At 35.2% G+C, this 22202-nt stretch overlaps 1 protein-coding gene across 33 annotated transcripts in view; it reads left to right on the top strand.

Annotated features, from left to right (window-relative positions):
• SLMAP (sarcolemma associated protein) overlaps positions 1 to 22202 on the top strand; it is a 76916-nt gene that overhangs the window by 43102 nt on the left and 11612 nt on the right. For 4 of the 33 annotated variants that reach the window (XM_051627285.1, XM_051627284.1, XM_051627287.1 and 1 more), the window contains exons 11-19: positions 923 to 1091; positions 1177 to 1227; positions 1741 to 1791; positions 6256 to 6318; positions 11584 to 11640; positions 14663 to 14743; positions 14984 to 15043; positions 19745 to 19867; positions 20623 to 20697. In XM_051627285.1, the coding sequence (XP_051483245.1) occupies positions 923 to 1091; positions 1177 to 1227; positions 1741 to 1791; positions 6256 to 6318; positions 11584 to 11640; positions 14663 to 14743; positions 14984 to 15043; positions 19745 to 19867; positions 20623 to 20697 (730 nt within the window). Of the gene's footprint in view, positions 1 to 922; positions 1092 to 1176; positions 1228 to 1740; positions 1792 to 6255; positions 6319 to 11583; positions 11641 to 14448; positions 14531 to 14662; positions 14744 to 14983; positions 15044 to 19744; positions 19868 to 20622; positions 20698 to 22202 lie in introns of those variants that run through there. The other 29 variants (XM_051627319.1, XM_051627302.1, XM_051627305.1 and 26 more) reach the window with 16 other exon arrangements.

Here is a 22202-nt window from a genome sequence, read left to right as displayed (position 1 = left end):
GCAATATATTTTAGTATAAAATTATGTATTATATAAAACTTTATATTCACATGCTTGTATATAGGCAAATAACTTTCAACTTAAACATCTTCCAGTTAATTGGAATGAAAACTAGAATTAGAAATAAATTTTCATTTTATGCTGCCTCTTTGTGCAGTTGCAAACATAACTAGCCTACCATTCTGAAGGTCCTTTTTGCTGGAAAAGAAAATAATCACTGTGTGATAAATCCTGTTCCCAAAGAGCCTCTAGTCTAAATAAGAGAAATATGTAGAGGAGTAATGTAGTTGTTTTCTCTTTGTAGACCTGAGACAGTTGTTGCATTTGTCTTGGATAAATGCTGGAATTTGAACTTAGGTTCTTTGAGTCCTAGCTCACACTTCAGACAGAAGATTTTTCTTTCCAAATTAAAATATTAAATTGCTGATCTGAAGTCTGTTGGTTTTCCAGTTATGAGTTAATTGCTGCTGCTGAGTATACAAAGAAGGATCAAAATTTAAACTTACTACTCAGCTTCGAGGGAGGGGAATCTTTGAAACTTGTTATAATGAAGTTCAGCAAGGAAAAAGGCATGGCTTTCAATCAAGTTGGTCTGTGCAGTGTGCATTCAGTGCAGAAGGCCTCTTGAGTTTTGATTAATTTGAGATGCTGGGAGACTTCTAGGTGTTCTGTAGCCCTTGTACTGTCCCTGTAAAACTTGGATTCCTCATACAAAAAGTTACTTAAGATATTTTGAGATTCCTTCTCATAATTACTGTGCTTGAAGTGAAACTTACAGAAAAATAACAGCAGAAGAATTTTGCATTGGCTGCATTTTTTTTGACTAGCAAAGGAAGTTAGTTACAAAAAAATCAAGAATATCTATTGAATTACATTTTAATTTTTATTTGCTTGGGCATTTCTCTAATATTTTTTTGAGCAGGTAGCAGAAGGAAGACAAGAAGAAATCCAGCAGAAAGGACTGGCTGAGAAAAAAGAATTGCAGCATAAAATAGATGAAATGGAAGAGAGAGAGCAAGAGCTTCAAGCAAAAATAGAAGCTTTGCAGGCTGATAACGACTTCACCAATGAGCGACTAACTGCTTTACAAGGTTAGTCACCAGTGGGGAAGAAACTTTGATTATTTGTTTTTCTTTTAACCTGTGAAATATCTTTATCTTGGACTTTTGTTTGCAGTACGGTTAGAACATCTTCAAGAGAAAACTCTTAAAGAACACAACAGCTTAGGTAGGTGTGATCAGTTTCTTGTTTCAAGCTGGTTCCCAGATTTTTCTGTTCAATTACTTTTATTATAATGTGGTCTAGGCGTCTGGCAAAAGAATCATGTTTTACAGTTATCCCAGTAGTGTATTCTCCTTGGTGTCACTTAACATCGAAAGCCGTGGCCTCAGCAGAGTGCCAGCAGAGGGCACTGCTGTTGCGAGTGTCCAGACTTGTGGGTCATTGCTCAATTTAGAGCTGTTTGCGCCTCGGTTCCAACATTTGGAAGGTGTTTAAATACATTTTATATAAGGGTTGTTTGTTGTTTTTAAAATATAATCGGCAGTAATTTTTTGGATGATAGTAACCTTTGATCTGTAGTGCTGGAAAACATGTTAAATTTTGCCTGTTTTGATTAGATACTTAGAAGAAGGAGGTGATATGAAAAGGCAGATGTATTTCACAGAGCTGTATTTATAAAGAAACAAAACCCAAAACATTTTCCTTGGTTCCAGAAATAATACCCTTTCTTAATCCTAGGCATACAAGTTGATGACTTCATACCTAAAATTAATGGGAGCACAGAGAAAGGTAGTGTATCTTGAGACTACCTTTTGTCTTATGGTTGATGTTTGAAGTTGGACACATTCAAAATGTTCTCTGAAGTTTTACTTTGAATAATATTCTCTTGAAAAATGAAATTTAATTTGTCCATTCCTTTGACCAGCATTTTTTTGCTTAAGACTTTCAGTTTAGGTGTTTTTTAGAAAGTTCTGTAAAGCATAATGAGCCAACTTGGAAGTTGTTTGTCCTTATATTTTGATACTGGAATAAGTAGGAGTTGGCTGAATCATCTCAGGCTTGTGACATGAAAGTAGAAAGCTCACTGGCTTTTTTCCTCTTAACTTTGTTTTCCCTTGCAATATAGACATACCTTTTTTCTAGTATATTGGGTATGGTAAGTCAAGTCCGCAAAACATTTTTTTCTAACTATATGACATGAGAGAAATGTGAGTAAGTGAAATATAGAAATAGTGGAAACTAGTTGAAACTCAGGAGTGGCTTTATGTAGAACAAGAATGAAGACAGATTGAACTAACTGATGGGATTTTTTTAAAGAGTAGTTAAAGTTAGGTATTTTAACTAATGGGTCTTAAAATATACTTGAAGTTTTTGGAGTAAAAGTGTCTGATAAGACTATGCCCAATATTGTGTACAGCAAGGATTATTCTAGTTAGAATTCTAAATTCACTAAATTGTTCCATTGGCTAAGATACACTTGGCATCTTATGTTAATTTTCATTTTTTCGTGCATGAAGCTTTCTTCAGTTTGCTTTGTTGTTCTAGATGGCAAAAGCTCTGAGGAGTGGTGGTACTTTTAGTTGGAAGGTTGGGACATTTATATAGAGGACGTTTTTTAACTAGCATTCGGAGTTTAAGGATTACTGTATACATTTCTGAAACAAAATTTTAAAACTCTCTATGCTGTAGTTATTATTATTAACTTTTAATCTTATTTTGGTATTATAAATGAAGTGTCTTAAATAGGGAGACTAATAGCAATATAAAATAAATTAATCATGGCATAACCTCAAGTCAATTTCTTACTTGGGAGCAGGAGGAAAGACCAATTTAAATACTGACAGAAACTACAAAAAACACCCCTTAATCTGAATACTTAGTTATGCCTTAATGTCTTAACATTTTAGGTACTTGGCTATTATGCATGCTGAGAATAGAAAGCAGGATACTTGATGTCTGTTCCCAGTTCTCTGGACTGTTGTACTTTGTTCTTAGATTGATTCATCTTACTGATGCATAACTTTAGATTAGTAATAATCTTAATGCTTGATAGCATGGTTAGGAAATAAATTTGGTTTTAATTTTTTTATACTTTCCACCCCAGAACTTAAGTTAACTTCTTTACAAATCAAAACTGAGGTGCTATGTAGGGGTTGTTATTTATTCTAATACTGTAAATGATAAAAAGGTTTAGAAAGTTAGGTTGTTGGAAAAATATACAATATTGGGAAAAAAAGGAACATAGAACTAAATTGAAATATTTAGTAAAAGCTTTCAAGCTTTCAGTGCACTAAATGTTTTTTTTAACCAAACACTTTTTTTTTTTTGGTTTAAAATTGTTGGGAGGAATGTCCTGGGCTTTTTATTACTGTTACCTCTTACCAGTCTTCAATTTAAAAATTGCCTGAAATATTTCAGATTAGAATTAATTTTTGTGTGACTATAACAAGTATCATTGTGTCACTGATACACACTGTCATGTCAAAGTTAAAGAAGCAATGCGTTCTTGACTGACTTTGGCTTGCATAAGAGTCAAAATGTCATCTGGATGGATGCATGAAAATATAGATTCCTCCTTCCTAAGAGTAATAGTAGCACTTGAGCATAAACCTGGGAGTTCTAGGAAGGTCTCTGCCAATTTATTTTTATTAACATAGCATATAAGTGCTCATTCAAGTTATGATTCAGTGTGTTTATACAGTCTGTCTCCTTTTTTTGTTGTGCATCTACCATGATATTTTTTTAAATCTGTATTTTAGCATAGTTTTCCAGGTTTGTATTATTCTGTCCTGCCACATTCTTCTGCATCTCTGCTATACCTGGTCCATCCACATTTCTCTGGCATTTTAGAGCTTGCTGGCCTGTGTTCTCTTCATGACAGTGTGTGCCTTTGTGTCATCCTGTCCTTTCTATAGCACTCATAGCAACAGATGGGCCCTGCCTTTCGCTGCCAGATTCTGGATTTTGTTCTCTTAAAAGCAGCAGGAGGCAACTGGTTTTGGGTTGGTTTTTTTTGTTGTTGTTGTTGGGTTTTTTTGCTGAATAGTCATGCATTATTTTAAGAGCTAAGAATTTAGGGTTTATAATGTAGATTGAGCAACTCTGTCAGTGAAAGGTTGCAGATATTTTGCATAAGGGAAAGACTTCACAGTTCAAGGCAGAAGGCAGAAATTAAAAATTTAGTTTTTTGTACTAGATGGCCTGTAAGGGAATTTAAAAGTGCTCTCTTTTTGTATACAAAGGTATACACACTGTCCATCCCACTTCTCTTGTCAGAGGGAAGTGATGGTAAGACCGTGTAAAATCGGTATGTTTTTAAGATTCCTTTTATCTTCCTCTCTCTCTCAAAACATCAGGTCAAGGCCTCAAGGTATGTCTCTAGGCATACTACCTGGCTGTTGCAAGAATAAGGGTTTTACATTACTTTTTTTCTGTGGCTATCCATAACATTAACAGAGCTGTACTTCAAGTAGGGGAACTAAGAACACATGTTATAGTCTCTCTCGAGTCTTTTTATAGCAAAGTGTATTAAGATAATGATGGTTAAGCATTTATTTTCTCTTACTGCACATATGGAACTTCTGCTGCAGAAGCAAGAAACTTCCTTATACATCAAGCCACTAATAAATGTTGTGTAGAAATGAGTTACTGAAATAAGTGGGATGTTTCTCAGTGAGTTGTGTTACACCTGGCTCTTTTATTTGTGTTGTGAGCTGCATATTGTATAAAGAAAAACACGAGAAATTCCTATAAAGTCACTTACAAGATCATATAAGAAGGCATAAAAACCCTGCAAAGTTTAAATATTTAAAATAAATGCTTTAGCCGTGGTGCTGTCTTTTAAAAGCCCCGCACTTGTGGGTTAGGAAAGAATTTGCTTTTTAAAATAACTTTGGAATGTAGTAAAGCATAGTATTATGTATTTGATCTTAACAACTAAGCTTCTGATATCAGAAGCTAATGACTGAACAATTTTGTTAGAATGTAACACATTTTGCTGGTTTGTGTACTGAAAATCAACCTTTTCAAATTAAGATTCTTAAGGTCAAAGGACTTTTGAGGCTCTTCAGAAAGTTTTAGCACCTTTTTACTTGAAGAGGCAAGTTTCTGATGGTGTTGGAAGCTGAACAAGGTCACATAAAAAGACTTGGGTAAACCTGGAAATTGAAATCAGTTTTAAGGTCTCTGCTGTAGGTAGAACTATCCTTCTTCCAAAAATTGTCAGTGCAGTGAAACTTACTCCAAAAAGCAAAGGGAGATCCTCAGCAACACTTGGAAAAGAAATGCATTTCAGTAGGGTATTAAATATGAAGAATAAAAAGAGGTCCAAAGAAAACCTTAGTAGATGTCCTTTTAAAGCTAATAAAATGCTGAAGAATACAGGTTAAACATGTTTCATTTCTTCAGTGTGTGGATTTGGAATTTGCAATTATCCATCTCTGATTATGAATTGTAAAATGGGAAGAACTAGAGACATCAGTGCTGTGGAGTTACATGTTTCAATAGTGCATCATATGTATTCTAAATTGAATATTATTTAAATATCACTTATGTGCATTAATCTTTTTGCGTAAATTATGAATTTGTCTGTTTAGTGGAAGTCATTTTGTCACCACCTAACCTGAGAGAGCAATACAGCAAATGCCAAATGCAGAATGTTTGGTCTTTTTATAATTGGTTCTTACTAAATTTTGTTAAATTAGACTGGACATTAGGAAATTTTTTTTCACAGAAAGAGTGGTTAGACACTGGAATAGGCTGCCCAGGGAGGTGGTTGAGTCACCATCCCTGGATGTGTTTAAGGGTCGTTTGGATGTGGTCTTGGTGCATGTGGCTTAGGGGAGAACTTTGTAGAGTAGTGATGAGAGTTGGACTCAGTGATCCCAAGGATCTTTTCCAACCTGTATAGTTCTGTTATTCTATGAAATAAAGAGGTATTTTTAAAATGGCTTTTTTTGAGATAAGGGGCTTTTTATTATGCTTAAGAACTGCTCTAGATTTTAAGATTTTTAAGTACCCCTTGAAAACACAGTTAAAGTATCTCTTCTTAGCAGTTGAAAAGAGTAATTATTTTCTAATATCACTCAGACATAATTTCAATTACATCTTATCTGCTTGCATTTTGACTCAGATTTCAAAAGCTCACTGTAAATACACAGTTACAAATATTGTTAATATTCCTTTCAAATTTTTTGTTGTATCCGTTTGAGAATGATAAGAAGATGTAAACTTAAGTGTTTCTTTCTTTACTAGAGCACTTTCTTTCAAAGAGTGGAGGGGACTGCACTTTTATTCATCAGTTCATAGAATGCCAGAGTGAGTACAAGAGTGTTCATCACATTTGTCTTAAAAACAACAGAAAACACAGAAAAGGTGGAAGGAAGCCAGAATTTGTCACTACTATTTAATATGCTAATAATTAGCAGAAGTTTTCTAAGCATGGAATGATGATATTAAACAGGCTTCTGTAGCAGTATCTTTGCTTTTGCAAAGTGACAAACGATCACACTGTCTCCCCTTAGAAGTTAATCCATTATTGTCCTCCTACTAATAAAAGGATGGTGATGTTGCCACATGACATTTAAAACTGAGTGCAATTTTTACCTGTTACAAAGTAAAAATTTGAAAGTGTAACACTGTCAGTTTAAGCAAACATCTCAGGCAGCAGTAGGACAGATCAGGGAATGATGCCTTCATTTCAGAGCTCTATTAAAGGTCTCCACATATTTTCAAATTTGTTGTTACAAAGGAAAAAAGGTAGTGGACTTAAATTTTATGTAGGAATCTAAAAGATTATTTCAAGAAATATAGAACAAATATGCAGTACTAGGCTTTAGAAAGATGTGTTATTCTGGAATGAGACGTTTTTTAAAGCAAATTGCTTTTGAAAATGAGTAAGGAAACAGCACAGTCTGCATATCTATAGTTAAGGAGAAACTTAAGATATCAATACTTTTTGTCCACTGGGTGAAAAATATCATTAGGATGAAGAGAAAAAAGTGCTATTAAAATTCAGGGAAAACTCCTTTTTAGCCAAGACAATTGTTCTTTGACTTAGGAGTTTACAGAAATCAGGTATGTAAAGTTGAATGGAGAGGAGTATTTATAAGCAGAAACAAGACAATGCTTTTTTAAATCATGCCCATTGGACTCTTCCCTTTTGAATTTCAACAAGCATGTGTAACAGACTTGTTTTTCTTTGCTCCTTCTGATATTGGTTGTAGTGCTATACATTGAATGACAGGGTACTGTTAATGTTTGCTTAAGAAAACAAACTATTTGAAAAATGTTTATTTTTACAAGTGAATGTCTGGTAGCTGCTTTCTGTCAGACTGAAGTTTAAAATTTTAGATTTTGAAATGACCTTGTATGAATTCTCTTCACTCAGTACAAAAAAAATGAAGTTCGACGAGTAAATACTTTATCTAGAGTGAAAAAGAAAAGCATACGGATGTTCAAATACTAACTGGTTGCCTGTTTTCATTGTTTTGATGTTGACTTAATAAAAGTACCATCTGTATCTGTTAAGAAGCAAAAGCAACCATCAGGATTTACTGAAAGTTTCTAACATGCAATTTTAGTAGTAAGAGGGTAAAATAAAGATCACATCACTTATGCATTCCTTTGCTCAAGAGATTGAAAGCTAGAGCAAAGACATGAAGGCCTCAACTGCCTCGTTTTTCAAAGAATGAGAGAGTTCAGTGTTCTGCATTTTTGCAGCAGTATAGCTTTTTACTGTCTAATCAAATACAAAAAAAGTTCTAGGCCAGCAGCTCATGTACTTATTGCTGGACTGAAAGTTTGTGTTCCCCAAATCCAAATATGTGTAGTCAGGCCCCACAAAAACAAGAGGTTAAAAACTGCAAAATGTGGGTTCTGTTAATTTCATTTTGTATATTAAGTGCTACTACCCTTTACTCCTCCTTCTGCACTTTGCTCTCAGAAGCACTGGGGTTTGAGAGCTAGTGTAGAGGAACATTAGAGTTTTGGAGATCACCTGGAACTGAAGCTGAAAGACATGCAGCAAATACTTAAGTGTAGAACACTATCATAAAGATTGGAAATGCTGAGAGAGAATATATAGTTCATCATATAGATACTATGCGTTTGGGATATTTTTGCCCAGAGGCTAAGGTATTGGGAGAGGAGCAGGTTGATTTAAAAAAAAAATAATATAAGAACCCCAGAAACAGAAGTCACTCATTGAAGTTGTGTTATGTAGAGTTTGCTGCTTCATGATAGGAGTAAAGGAATTAAAACTAACAAAAACCTGAACTTAAAAAGAAAGAACTCAAGACAACTATAGAGTTTATCTAGAAACGAAGGGAAAATCTGGATTTTGAGTTTTTAAATGATATTTGTTTATTCTTTTTGGTTTTTAAGTAGAATGGGGGTCACAATATCATCCAGTAACCTGATCTATGTTATTTGTAGAATGTTATGAAATCTTGCTCTGAATGATCTGGGAAGTCTGTTACTTTCTGATCACCACATCCAGTTCACCTGCTCCTCATTTCAAAACTTTTTTTTTCACTGGCCGCTGGTGAAAACCAGTGACATTAACAGCAAAACTCATTGTTTCTTTTTGATTAGTACAGGATACAAGATATTATGAAAAATGGGATATAGCAGAAAGAGATGTGATGCCCTTCCTATCTTTCCCACAATCTATCTCTTTTTTGTCCTCATATTTTTCCTGATTTTGAGAGATTTTTTTTTGCATCTATGATTTTTAGTGCAAGTAATTTTCTTTGTGTGTTTTTAACTAACATTGCCTTTGACTTTTTTTCAATTTACTAATATATAATGGAGTAGTATTTGGATGGATTGAATTATGATGATGATGATGATGATGATGATGATGATGATGATGATGATGCAGTATCTCTTTTCTTTTTTTAAAGTAGTGACTGCATAGCATGAAAGATCAAATTTTTTTGTGCCAGAAATTGAAGCTAAGATCCTGACCCTAATTTTGGTAGCAAAAAATGTATATCTTGATTTAGTGAAAGTGCAGATTTATTACAAAATATTAAAATATAAAATTTGAGTGTTTTATGAAATAGTAATGTGAAAAGATACAGAGATCTGAAAAAAGGGAAGTTTTAAAGATACGGATATTTCAGCTTTTACTTTCTGGTTGTTGTCTGGATTCTACTGGGTTTAGTGACTATGGTGGCAACAGTGCAGAACAAAATTATATGTAATTCAATGACATCAACATCCCATTTTCTGCTTATTATCTAAATATACATAGGCATGCTGAAATTATTTTTGTTGGCTTTGAAATATGCTAATGCTAGCATTCATAAAACACAAATTGCTTACTTTCTTGGGAAGTTATGGGAGATGCCAGCCATCAAGTGAAAAATCATGGCAGTACCAGCTTGGGCTCACGCTGGGCAGGGGGATTGTGTGTTACTGCTGAAGGTCTTTGCTGAAGAAAGAGAGTCAAAGAAACCTGCAGTACCAATGCTGAAGTTCATAGTTAACATTAGGAAAGGGTAATCCATCATGGAAAAGAAAAAAAGAAAGGTCTGCAGATTTTTTTTTTTAGTCATAGGAGCTGAGAATTTTTTAAAATGTAAAGAGGTGTAAAGGTTTCGGCTTGGAAAAACATCTGGCCCAAGAAGACTGGTTTCTTTGTTTTGTACTGTAATTATTCTGGTTTTAACAGTCACTAAGTTGTGAAACCTCCAAGGTCCATCGATTCATAATACTAAGTTTTCTTCTATAAACTGATTATAGAAGTCTATTTTAAGCTAACAGGCCAGCATAGATGAGGTCTGACCTTTCAGATGAAGCAGGCGATAGCTACTTTGAATGGTTTTTGCCTTCAGCTGATTTTTTTTCAGACATACAGTTAGAATTGCTCAATTGCATTCTTGCTGCCTTCCTCCCCAGCTCCTCAGCCTCAGCTGAGTCCTGGAATAATCACATATGAAGGCTTTTGTTTAGGTTTTTAAAAATATTTCTATTTAACGGAAGAGGACTCATCACTCAGTAGCTCGTCACTTGTGGCTGCAGTAACTTGATTCCCTCTGTGGTGCCTTCTTAAGTTTAGGTATAGTGACACGCCAGCTCTGACAAATTCAAGACTGTTCTCAAATTGGATGATGAGTGATCTCCTACAGTTGCTTGAGACCTGAAGCCAATCCTGAAAATCCAGTGTGCCCTTTAGTGTATTTCTGAAGCAGTACTTTTAAAATGCCGTAGGAATGCAGGACAATATTTGTAGATTTGGAGGGGATATGTCTTTTAGACTGGTTTGTCAGACTGGTGGGGCAGGAAGCAGGCACGACAAGCTTTTGGCCGTGCAAGCCCTTCTTCAGACCGCAGGTTTTTTTGTCTGAAAGCTTGTCGTCTTTTTAGGGTTGAAAAAGACATCTCCATACAAATAGCATTCTGCCTCTGTCCTTAGACTGTCATGGTTACAACATGCCATTGGGGGAGTACTGAGACTTCTTAATCTTCAGAGCTACTTGAAGCTGGAAATGCAGACTAAAGCTCACTATTTTTTAATTAAAAAAAATAAAGGATTTAATGTCATCCAGCTTCCTTAGTCTGAACTCTTCTGTGTGTGCTGTTCGTGCAGCCTTCTCTGTGTCTCAGTTCCCTGCAGACGGCACATGGGATGGCAGCAGGGAGAGCACAGGGTGGTGAGAGAGGCAACTTCAAGCCTGGTGTTTCAGTGGGTGTTGACAGCTTTCAGTGTTGTCTAAATGGCAAGATGTACTTCATAGAGATTGATGATGTGATCTGTAAGATATGTGACCCTCAATAATTTTGCTTGTTGCCATGATTGTTAAGGAATTTCAGATAATGAAATCTCTGAAAAAGAAATTAATTACTGGTTCAGTAGTTCTTCTAGTGTCCCAAACCTGTTCTTCCCTGGTTACTGTTTGCCATCCTGTCATGGCTGGAGTTAGGAGGAAGTTAGAAATCTAGTCTCAAATTCCATCTTTTAGGTTTTTATATGCCTGATATACATGAAAAGACTTCCTTGTATACACTGTATGTAAACTCAATTTTTGTGAACCTGAATGTGATGCATATACAACTTTCTGGAAGTTTGTACAGTTCTCTGAAAGTTATAAGCCAAGAAAGGCTATTTCTGTGTACCTTTCATAGGCACTGTTAAAACAGTTGTGATTTGGAGTTGACTTCTCAATTGTTTTACTGTGGTATATTTCTAGATTCCAGTTTCAGGCAACCAGCGCTTAGAATTCCTTTTTTTTATAGCTATAACTTGAGAAATGTATTAATTATTTATGCTCCAAGTTAAATTTTTTCAAGTTCCTAACAATTAATTTTCCTAACTTCTCATTAGTGAACTGAAGCATTAATAATGTAAGCTAATAAATTGCAGAAGAAATAATTACACACTTTTTCACGTAGTTCCAGGAGGCTTGTGTGCTCTGTTTCATTATTCCATGCCAGAATAAAGTTTTTGTTCACGCCTGAGTAGGAAGTAATATTATCAGCTTTTAATTTGGTCATGGAATGTAGCCTACGTAGATGTGTGCAGGGAAAAGCTTGCTTAATTTGAGCTTGGAAAGTAATGCTTATTTTGTTTGGCAGACAAGATCATAGATGAAGGACATCTAACAAAAGTGGAAGAAACAAAGCTTTTGAAAGGTTAGATTTCTGGATTATTTCACTGGTTTTGAAGCATGTTTTTTATGTCATTTCAGTGCATGTTCTGTCTTAAGTAAGCAGTTTGGGTTCTGGTGAATGCTCAGGAAACAAAATTAATGAAGGGAAGGTACATTGTTTACTGAACTCTGCTCCAAATACTAATGTAGGGTTAAAAAAATTTAAAGAAAGCAATTTGAAGATGGAGTGCATGAAATACTGGTCTCAGTTTTGACCAAGTTCTTGTTTGAATATGCATGTTTAAAAAAAGTTGTAATCTCTTATTGTAAATTGATTTAGATCCCTAGTGTCTGCATGAGTTTCAAACATGCTTTTGTTTTTTTATTAAAGGGCTAAATAGAAAAAATATTTGGTCTCTTTTTAAGTTTTAAATAGAAGTGTATTTTAATTTGACTTCTTTCTAACTTACACCCTCAAAACTTTAAAATTATTACTAACTCCCTAAATGTACTTTTACCAAGTAAAATAAAAATGTGCAGCTCTAACCTTTTTATCCTCTGTGTAAAGCAAGTAAAATACAAGGAATTAATTAGAAAATATTTATGTTGTCAAGGAGCAATTATCCTTATCTTCCTGTGCCAAAATAAGGAATGTTGCAAAATGTGTAGATCAATATTTCCTATGTGTCTAATAATGTAAGATTGTTTGGACTTGTAGGCTGACTCCACTTATATAGCTTTTTATTCATGTCTAGACATACTCATTTACCCTCTGCCCTTCTGCAAAGTGTTACTGTATTGAATGTTAGCGTGTTAAAAGTTCTGGTATTTTAGAGACTTTTCACTTTATCTTCTTTTACCTTAATGTATGAAATTTGCACCTTAAATTTGTTTCTGCTCGTAAGCTATAGGCTACAGATGCCATATTTGGCCACAGAATGCATACGATAACTGTAATGTAACACTTGCATGCCAGCTATCTTGCAAAGCAGTGAGCTATTTTTAGTGCTTGTTAATATATTCTAACTCATCAAGAAAGAATGATGTCAACACATTTTAATATACTGCATCATTTTGGCTATATTTATTCAGCTCAGTTTTATTACGGGAAGTAGGGACAACTGCTGTGAAATAATACAGTGCAGGAAAGAGTTTTGTGCTTACGACTCTCGTTCCAGAATAGGAAGCAGGTTTCTAAACGATTTCTGGTTTTGACTTCTGCTGTTTCAGCTGTAGAAACTGATGCATCTTTTCTCTAGTGCCTAATCTTATTTCTTGTTTCAGGGGGAGGAGGAAAGGAGAGAGGAAAAAGCTGGTGTACCCAAGGGTGGATGGGAGGGGGATAATGGGAGGGAGGTGGGCAGAGAGAAAATTAATTCTGCGGTTGGAACTTGCACTGTTCTTTCTGAGCAAGAAAGCTACATTTCCATGTATGACCAGATATGGTAAAGTTAGCTGGATACAGATATTGCTCAGCTTAGCACTTGTGGATTGGCCACTAATATAAGCTACATGGGTGAGGCTTTTAGGAGCTACTTAATCCTTTAAAAAGAGTGTATTATCTGGTTTAGTAATTATTACCATTTTAATGTCAATCTTATGAGCTTGATTCTATACAATACATGTAAAATGCTTTGTGTTGTAACATCTGTAGATATTAGTTAAAACTGGTCTCTTAAAAATAAGAAAGCATGCTTTTTGTTTTATCTGAGAACCACCCCCAAACCTCAAGTTTTTAACTGCTGCAGTCATTAGGACCTTTGAAGTGTGTAGGAGCCATATGAGATATGTTTGGAATAGCTGCTAGGTCTGAACCCCCTTGTGCTCTTAGTGTTCAGGTGCATTCCCCTTCTTCCTCTCCAGTGATTTCAGTTACATTAAGACAGGAAGAGTCTGGCTCTTGATCAGCTGCTTTGTTTGTACTTGCAACTTCTGTTTAATGTATAAGTGGATGTTAATTTGGCACAGAGAAATAGAAAACTTTTCAAGTCAGATTAAGAAAACTTTTTTCAGTATTAACCTGCCTGTGTGTTGTCATCTTGCTAAATTCCCACCGCAAGTGCATAGGTTGTCTTCACTTTCCGTTTAACACCTTTCATTTTGGGGATGTTGAGTTCTGTTTCTTCTCTTATTTTAAAAAAATTAGGCAGCTTGTGTGCATTTACTCCTTTGTTTTTTACATGTTTTCATACACTAACCCTATTGCTATAGCACAATTTATTTTGTGCTTTGTATCTTTCTTCTCATGTGCTGATAGTTTTTGTTGCTTCTACAGAATCTATATGAGAGGAAATTTTGTGTTCACTGTGTTTTTCTGCATAAATGCTAGAAGTAAATTCTGTATACTGGGAATCTTGTAATGATGCCTTTATATATATATACACACATATATATATATATGGACTTACATACACCTAGATACATAGAACTGGGTAAAAAAAAGCCCAAACAAAAAACCATGTGACTTCACTAAGCTGCATGTACTAATGTGGTGGGTTGTGTATAAACAGATACTTCACGCAGCTATTTTGGAAAGGATACAATTTGAACTGAAAATTCTTTGTAGAAATTAGTGTACTTATTTATGTTGCTGTGATTCTTTACTGGTTCATACCACACTTTTTTTTTAACAGTATAGTATATACAAGACTTGTTGCTATGTTTTGTTTTGTCCAAAATACTGAAGCATAGTTTTATTCTTAACAGCAGTTTTTTTCTGACTTGTTACAGTATCTGCATTGTTCTAGTTTTCCTTTCTTATTTGTTCCCTGATTGAATCAGCTTTTGCACAGAGTTCCAGCTGGCAAGAATACAGCTTTAACAGAAGTTCAGGCTGTGCGTGAGGCAGTTGCATTCCCTATTAAATGCTAGGCTGGATTAGTGATGCTGAATCCGTTTTAACCCAGATTTGCAAAGAAATAATCAACCACCAGGTTTTTAAGTGCTTCTTTGACTGTTTGCTATTGGCATTTAGCAGTAGTTAAATAGATATATAAAAGAAACTATGGATAAGAGACTGAATAAAACATTTACTGAATGTAGTTGATTTTCCTTGTCTCTTACAGAAAATCAAGCAAGAGTCAAAGAATCTGATTTGTCAGACACTCTTAGTCCAAGCAAGGAAAAAAGCAGCGACGACACTACAGGTAAGTGTTTAACTGAGGTTTCTGTAACATCAAGTTAGTCTGAATTGAATCACTTAATTACAAGCATTTTCTAGCAGAGTGGAGCCAGATGCAACTTCAGAGCAGTATTGTCTATTTTGCAACTTCATAATTAACTGTTGTTAAGTGAGAAGAATGTAGAAGCTTCTTTGCTATAAGAATGCATGTATGAAAACTGTCTGCATACTACTTGCTTCTTGAAAGGTGTGGGGTTTTTTTTAGATGCCCAAATGGATGACCAAGATCTAAATGAACCTATTGCTAAAGTAGCTCTTCTGAAAGGTAAGCAAATTTATTTTTATAACGTAAGATGCATAATGTATGTATACTGTCTTTTTGTCTACCTGGTTTTTATCAAATGTACATTGAAGTAGAGTGCTGAAATTCAAATGTTCTAACCATGGCAGTATGGAAGAGCTGTGTTTAAGTATCAGTAACAGTTCCTTTGGGTGATGTGATATAAAAGCTCTGAGTGTTAGTACTGAAATAATTTATACTAGTTTCTGCACTCACCAACACTATTCTAGGAATTTGTGTTATAACTTCAAGTACAGTTTAAGAAATAGTTTCAGCATACAGTTAATTTAGGGCTAATAGCTGTGGAGAGGAGGGATTCTTCCATCACAGGATATGTTTTTAAGTATTGCCAGATTTTACTTGTATAGTTTCCATCACTATCAGAAGAGCTTCTGTTTGCACCTTATGGGTTAAAAAGAAAATGGTAAAATCTTTGCTTAATGTTTTGTTTGAATTTCCGGTTGTAACTGTAGTTAGAATTATTGCTGAGCCTTAGCTTTGAGTTTATAGATTTAAAATTAATTTTTTACTGTTTGTTGCACTGGAGACATGACCTTAAAACTTGATTAACAAGCCAATATTTACATATTGAAAAAATTTTTGAGATTAATTGTTGTATTTAGCATACTGAAAGTTAATTTTATGCTTTATGTAGAATTAGACATTTGATAAGATCTGTAAACTTATGCTTATGTCAGGATCAACAAGTAAAAACAATGTCACAGTTCCTCATGGTTCAGAAAGACAGGAGATCAGTTTTCTGTAATTGTTTATATTTCTCTCATTTTATGGCAGAAGGATTTCCCAAAACTGCCTGTATTTTGTTTTGGGGTTGGACTATATGATCTTTCAAGGTCCCTTCCAACCCCTAAGATTCTATGTGATTCTGTGTGTGTTTCCAAGCACCAAAACTAAAATTGTTTGATATTTTCCAGTCTTAACAGCTCGGCAAAGCAGTTTAAAAAGGAATGTTTGAGATACTGAGTGTGATCTATTTGGGTTTTGCTCTAATGCCTGCAGTTCGTAACAAGTATGGGCATTTGTATTTTGCTCTCATGATATCATTAAAAAAATATCTGTACAATGAATCATTTGCCCTTGTAATTTTTATGAAGAGCCTGTAAACCCACAGCTTTGTTTTAGATTTTGTCAGAGACCTACTTTGTACGCCTGACTTTGCCCTAAAAAGGATCTTATTTGCAACAGAAAACCTTTCAAGGGGATTTGTTTTGCAATCATATAATTAAGGAAGAGTGAGAAGGTTTCTGATCTGGCAAGTGTTTGGAATGCAGAAAGGGCTGCTGAAAAAGGCAGGGTTCCTTTTTGTTTAACTCTTGGTATCTAGAAAACAGATAGAACAAGAAAATGATGAACCATTGGTTTATGTTGCAAGAGCCACGTATTTTAAGTACTTTATGTGGATCTTATGAAGCTGAAGAAAACTTGTGAGTTCTATTTGTTTATTTCACTTCACCTGAGTACTCTGAAAATATTAATCTGAATAACATGAGAAATCTTGCAAAATTCTGAAAATTAACTACTGTGAGACTTGGAATATCATAAAATTGCTTCCACAGAACAGGCACATACAGATGAAGGATTATTTAAGACTTCAGGTGGTTCTGTATCGTCTCTCTTGCCAAAACAAAAATGTAAAGGCAAACATATAAGCAGACCTCTCTTAGTATCTTCTTTTTTGTAAATATTAATTTAATCTGAGCTTTATTTTTCTTTTGGTTTTATTGAAATTTTATTTTAGAGATCTTAAAATTGCAAAATATTCCTTCTCACACCATCATATTCTTTAATGATTTGAAAATGGTTATTTTCCCCCAAAACTGACCCATTGGTTAGACTTCTTGGTCCAGAAGAAGTTTTCCTGTGCTTTGGGAATGATTTGTTCAGATCACACTGATTTTAGGACAATGACTTGATGTTAAGGTAAATTGTATGTGTGGAAGGGGAAACAAAGTGGTGTTAATTAAGAACCTTTCTTGTAACATGGCAAGCAACCAGATCACAGATAAAATTTTTCCCATGAGCTAGAATAAATGAATGAAGATTTTCAAGCTGTTGTATTTTACTTTTTTTTTTGGCACCTTCTTGTAATTAAGGATAGGATTCCTTAGACTTCTCTGAGAACAGTTAGTCCGGTGCTGAGTACTTCTGGAAATTGCTCAAATGCTTTTTTTTAATTGCTGCCTTTTACATTGGTTCTCAAATCAGGTTTTTGTGATGTGAATTTGCTTCGTGAGGGAACTAATTCTAAGCCTGGTGATATTTAGTAGTTTTATTACTTATAAAATCCTACTCACTGGGGAATTTCTTTTTTGCTAACTAGAGTTAGCAAAAAAAAAAAAGTTTACTTTGAACTAAAAGACATTAAAAAAAAATTCAGTTTGGGAAAGACTGAAAAGCTTTTACTGTACTTAATTTTTTGGCTTTTAATTTAGAAACATATCAGGCCTATTGCATTTGAGCAGGAAAGGGTTTTTACCTTGACAGAGATTATGCCTATGCTAAACTGATTGATGTTCCATAAGTTGAGTTCCTCATCTCTTTTGAAGCAGTGTTATCTCTTATGATGTGTGCTTTCACTGATTGGAAAGAACTGTTGAGCAGGAAGTTGATTTAGTGTGTCTATTGTTCTGTTTGGGACACTGCTTCTTTATCAGGCATGATTTGAGCGTAGTTTGTCAACTTCCTCATCCATTTCTTCTGAACAGTCTCATTAAAGAGGGTTGAAAGTCTAATTGTCCCAAGTCTTTATCCATGAGAAGCTAAGAACAAAACATGTTCAGTAAAGTGAAACTTGGATTTTAAACTCTAATAAACTATAAAAGAAAGTATTTGGATGAAATATGTAGTCCTCTTTGTTCTTTCTGCTCTCATAATTTTATTCTTAACAAGTCTAAAAGCACTTGTGTGCCCTCATCTCTACTTGATCCCACCAATTCATTACTGTGAGAACAGGAAAAGCATAGCCTGTTCTTAGAGGGATACAGTATGAGTACTTCAGCATGATTTGATAAACAATTATTTTAATGAAGAAAACAGCAAAAAAAAAAAATTATGGTTTCTTTATTGGTGACATAGTAAATATGAATGTCGAAAGTAAAACAACAAACTAAACTATAACTTGTATTTATTTTTTCCTATGTTAGTGACAGCTCCAGAAAACCAAAGTAATTTATCTTTTGGGGTTTTTATTATCATTTATCCTAAATTCATACGGTCTGTAGCAGTAGGTGTTTATTAACCAGTTAACTGTGTATTTACGTCTACCTTTGTCTTCTCCCTCTTTAGTGATTTACAGCAGACTTCTTTCACTGATTTTCCTCCTTTACCTTTCTCACCTAGTAGACTTTCTTTAAAGTTTTAGCCCTCTACCTAGGCAGTTTAGTGGTACTGTTTTCAACAGATGCTACTTAAGTAATATGTAGTGAATGAGAGTTTCCTGGAGCCAGTTCGTGGCATTGCAGATGCCTGCAGGCTGGAATGTTGTCTTCCTCTTCCTTACTGCATCTAGTTTCTAGTGTGTGCCCACTAGAGGACACTGCTACTAGTTAAAGATACTTATTTTTCCTCTGTTACCCCGAAACTTTAGCTTTTAAAGTATCAATTTGTCTGCGACTGCAAGTCATCTCCTAAAAGCCCAAGAGGTATTTAATATAGATTTTAGTTAATAGAAAACTAGTGGTGAACTGCAAATGTTTTCATGTGGAGTTTAGATAATGTGTGGATACCTGATTGTGTAAAGATATACCTAATCTTTGAAGACCTAGTGAAAAAAAAAAAAGGGGGCAAAATTCAGCTTAGTATTTGCTAGGCCACTAAATGAAATAAGGAGGGTGGACTTTTCTTAATTTTCTTAATTTTGTTTTAGAAAATTTCCCTCAGTTTTTCCTTTCCTTGTAGTTACAGTCCACAGAGGGAGAGGGGGAAGCTTGAGCCTTGCCGGGCAGCAAACTGACTGGCAGTAGCAAAGCACTTCATAGCAGCTCTTTGCATCATCTGTTCAGCTGAGGGATATCACCAGCTGCAAGGCAGGGTCTGCTGCCTGCCCCGGGGGGGGTTTGCTGCTGCCTGCCCCGGGGGGGGTTTGCTGCTGCCTGCCCCGGGGGGGGTTTGCTGCTGCCTGCCCCGGGGGGGGTTTGCTGCTGCCTGCCCCGGGGGGGGTTTGCTGCTGCCTGCCCCGGGGGGGGTTTGCTGCTGCCTGCCCCGGGGTGCTTGCTGTGTGGAGCAGGACTGTGGGAGGGTGGGCTTGGGAGGTCGGGACGCAGGATCGTTGCCAACAAGGGTGCTGGGAGAGAGGGCTAGAGAAGCTTTCTTTTACAAATAGACAAGCTGTAAATACAGTCAAGGATTGTCTTATGCCTGTTGTTCCTTCTTTTTTGTCAATCCAGGATTCCTTGCCACTCTATACAGGTGTTTTTAAAAACTGTCTAGCACTTGTTTGCAATTTTGCTTTATACTGCATGTTGTATATAATAAGTTTTAAATTTTGCGTATGGTTTCCTCCTTTTAAAAATGTATTAATATTTTTGCTAATACTTGTCTAATCCAGTTTTGAGTTTACTTTAACTAACTTCAGATTATTTGAATAAAAAGTCACCAGTCATCACATGGCAGTGCAAATTAAACTGTTGTACAATTTATGATTTAAATAAAATGTTCTTTTATCAGATGAATTGCAGGGTGCACAATCAGAGACTGAGGCTAAGCAAGAAATTCAGCAACTGCACAAGGAGCTGATTGAAGCCCAAGAGCTAGCTAGGACAAGTAAACAAAAATACTTTGAACTTCAAGGTGAGACCCAGATCGACTTGGTTGTTTAGGGTATTCATTAAAATTGTATTTATCAGGTAGTCTTACAAGGGGGTCCAGGTATTTGTTTCATAGCGTTCACATCTCCTGCGCAGAATATCTCAGTCTTTTGACTTTTTTTCCCTTACAAACTCTATACACAGTCAGATTGAGCTCTGACTTTCTCGTTCAAGGTAGACTCTCTTTTCATAGTATTGAATACATACTTGAACTCCATATCTTTCATTCTTATGGAATGTATTAATCTACAGGTATTGATTAATCTGTATCTCAGTCAGATCATGCACATAATGAAATGCATTCAGTGGTAATTCTTTGTTTAGATCATCCTAACAGATATGTAGCTGTATCGTTATGCTTAGCAATCTGTGGATAGTTTTTAACAGGAATAGTAGAGTCCAGTTTAAGTGCAGTTGTTCAGTGTTCTTTATGGGGTATGTTACATCCTTTTTTTCTCCTCTCACACCATTTTCCATTTAGTACATGTGCAGTTTCTGGATCAGGCAACAGATTGTATTAATTTAAAATTAATTGTAATACTACCACAATAATGGAATAATGTCTTAATATTAACTCTCTATTAATAAAAACTACTTACACAACTACTAGCTTTGACTTACTGAAATAATATTGTTTTAATCTTTTCAGTTAAGGGGAGGTTGTGACTAAAGTTAATTACAGAGCTAAAATATTTCTTACTAACAAACTTCTGGGCACATTTTCACTTTCATTTATAGCACTGTTGGAGGAAGAGAGAAAAGCATATCGAGTACAAGTTGAAGAATCCAACAAGCAAATAAATGTTTTGCAAGGTAGGAATATTTTTTTCACTGCACTCTTTTAGAGAAAATATGTAGCTTTGGCTGTTTCTGTCCTGTCATCAACACTACTAAAGGAAAGTATCAATGGAGTGTATGCTTTAAATCTGATTTCTTTCACCACATCTTTGAATTTTATTGTGAAATTTTTCCTGTCAATTCCTACAGTTCTAATCGTAACTTAGAAAACCTAATCTGCAACAGATACCTAATCTCCTTCCTCTCTCTCCAGTCTTCCTCAGCTTTGAATGATCCAGGCATTCTTACTGTGATTATTTTCTCTTCAGAGCACTCACAAGGTTTAGTCTTTTTTTGTGCTACTCGCTCCACTGCATTGGTGGAATCCTCTTGCATAAATTTTTAATCACTCCAGATCTGCATCCAATCTCAAAGAGTGCAGTAAGATTTCTGCAGTAGAGTCTATGCTTTTTTTAAAGTGTGACAAGTCATGCTCTTTTCAGCCCAAAATAATGATAGCAGAATATAGCTTCTGTGTCACATATTCTGTATCACGTTAACTTGTCAAGCAGTGCATGGGAGTGAGCTCATTGAAGTGTCTAGTCTTAAAATCAGTAAGGGTTATATTATGATTCTTCCACAGAACAAGTGTTAGTTTGAACATCTACTCAGTCATTGAATGTTATGAAACCTGTATGAGCTTCATACCTTGGTATCTTTGTCCGCATATAATTTGTTTTCGACTGAAAAATGGTTGGAAGGCAGATGAGCAGACAGGCAGATGGACTGAGTCCTTACTTAGGAAATCAAAATAATTTAGCAAGTTACTTTGTGGGTGTTTTTTTGTCATAGAGTGTGGTACTTGTCATATACCAGTTACACTGAGAACCTTTATATAATAGCACTTTTATATGAATTTCATATAAATAGAATTTTTGTTTTCTGCCATTACACCTGCAAATAATGAAAATTCTACAATTAAAAAATGCTATAGCATAAGTTAGAAATTAGGATTTGATAGTTTTTTCTGTACAGAAAGAAGAAATATCTTTTTTTTCTTCTCATAAAAGAGCATCAAAATAGGAATCTGACAGAGCCAAACTTGACTGCAAGATGCCTCATGCCAGTGCAGTACTTTTTCTCCTGAACCCTTCTCAAGTGAGATCTTTCTTCTGTTTCCTCTTCTCCTCTTTCCATGGTAGTTCTAAATGTTCAAATGTTTGTTGTATGCTTCCCAAGCTTTTAGGGTGTGACATCTTTCAGCTTGGGAGAAGCTGTCAGGATGTCAGGGTTCTCCTTTGGCAGCCTCTATGAACTGTAGTGGAGAAAAAAAATCCTGGTAACTTCCTGCAGTCACATTTCTCAAAATATTTTCATGGAATGAATGTTTCAGGCCAGCCAGTGCTACATGGCTTTATATGTTTGTCATAGAGACAAGAAGGTGCCACAGAAACAGCTGAGATCCTCCCTCTATGTGTGAAGTTCTTGAGTTGAACAGATACGTAAAGCAGGGAAATTCAAGTAACTTGTCATTACTTCTT

The sequence above is a fragment of the Apus apus genome, chromosome 9 (genome assembly GCF_020740795.1).
Source record: "Apus apus isolate bApuApu2 chromosome 9, bApuApu2.pri.cur, whole genome shotgun sequence".
NCBI lineage: Eukaryota > Metazoa > Chordata > Aves > Apodiformes > Apodidae > Apus > Apus apus.
This window is presented reverse-complemented; position numbering and strand designations above follow the sequence as displayed.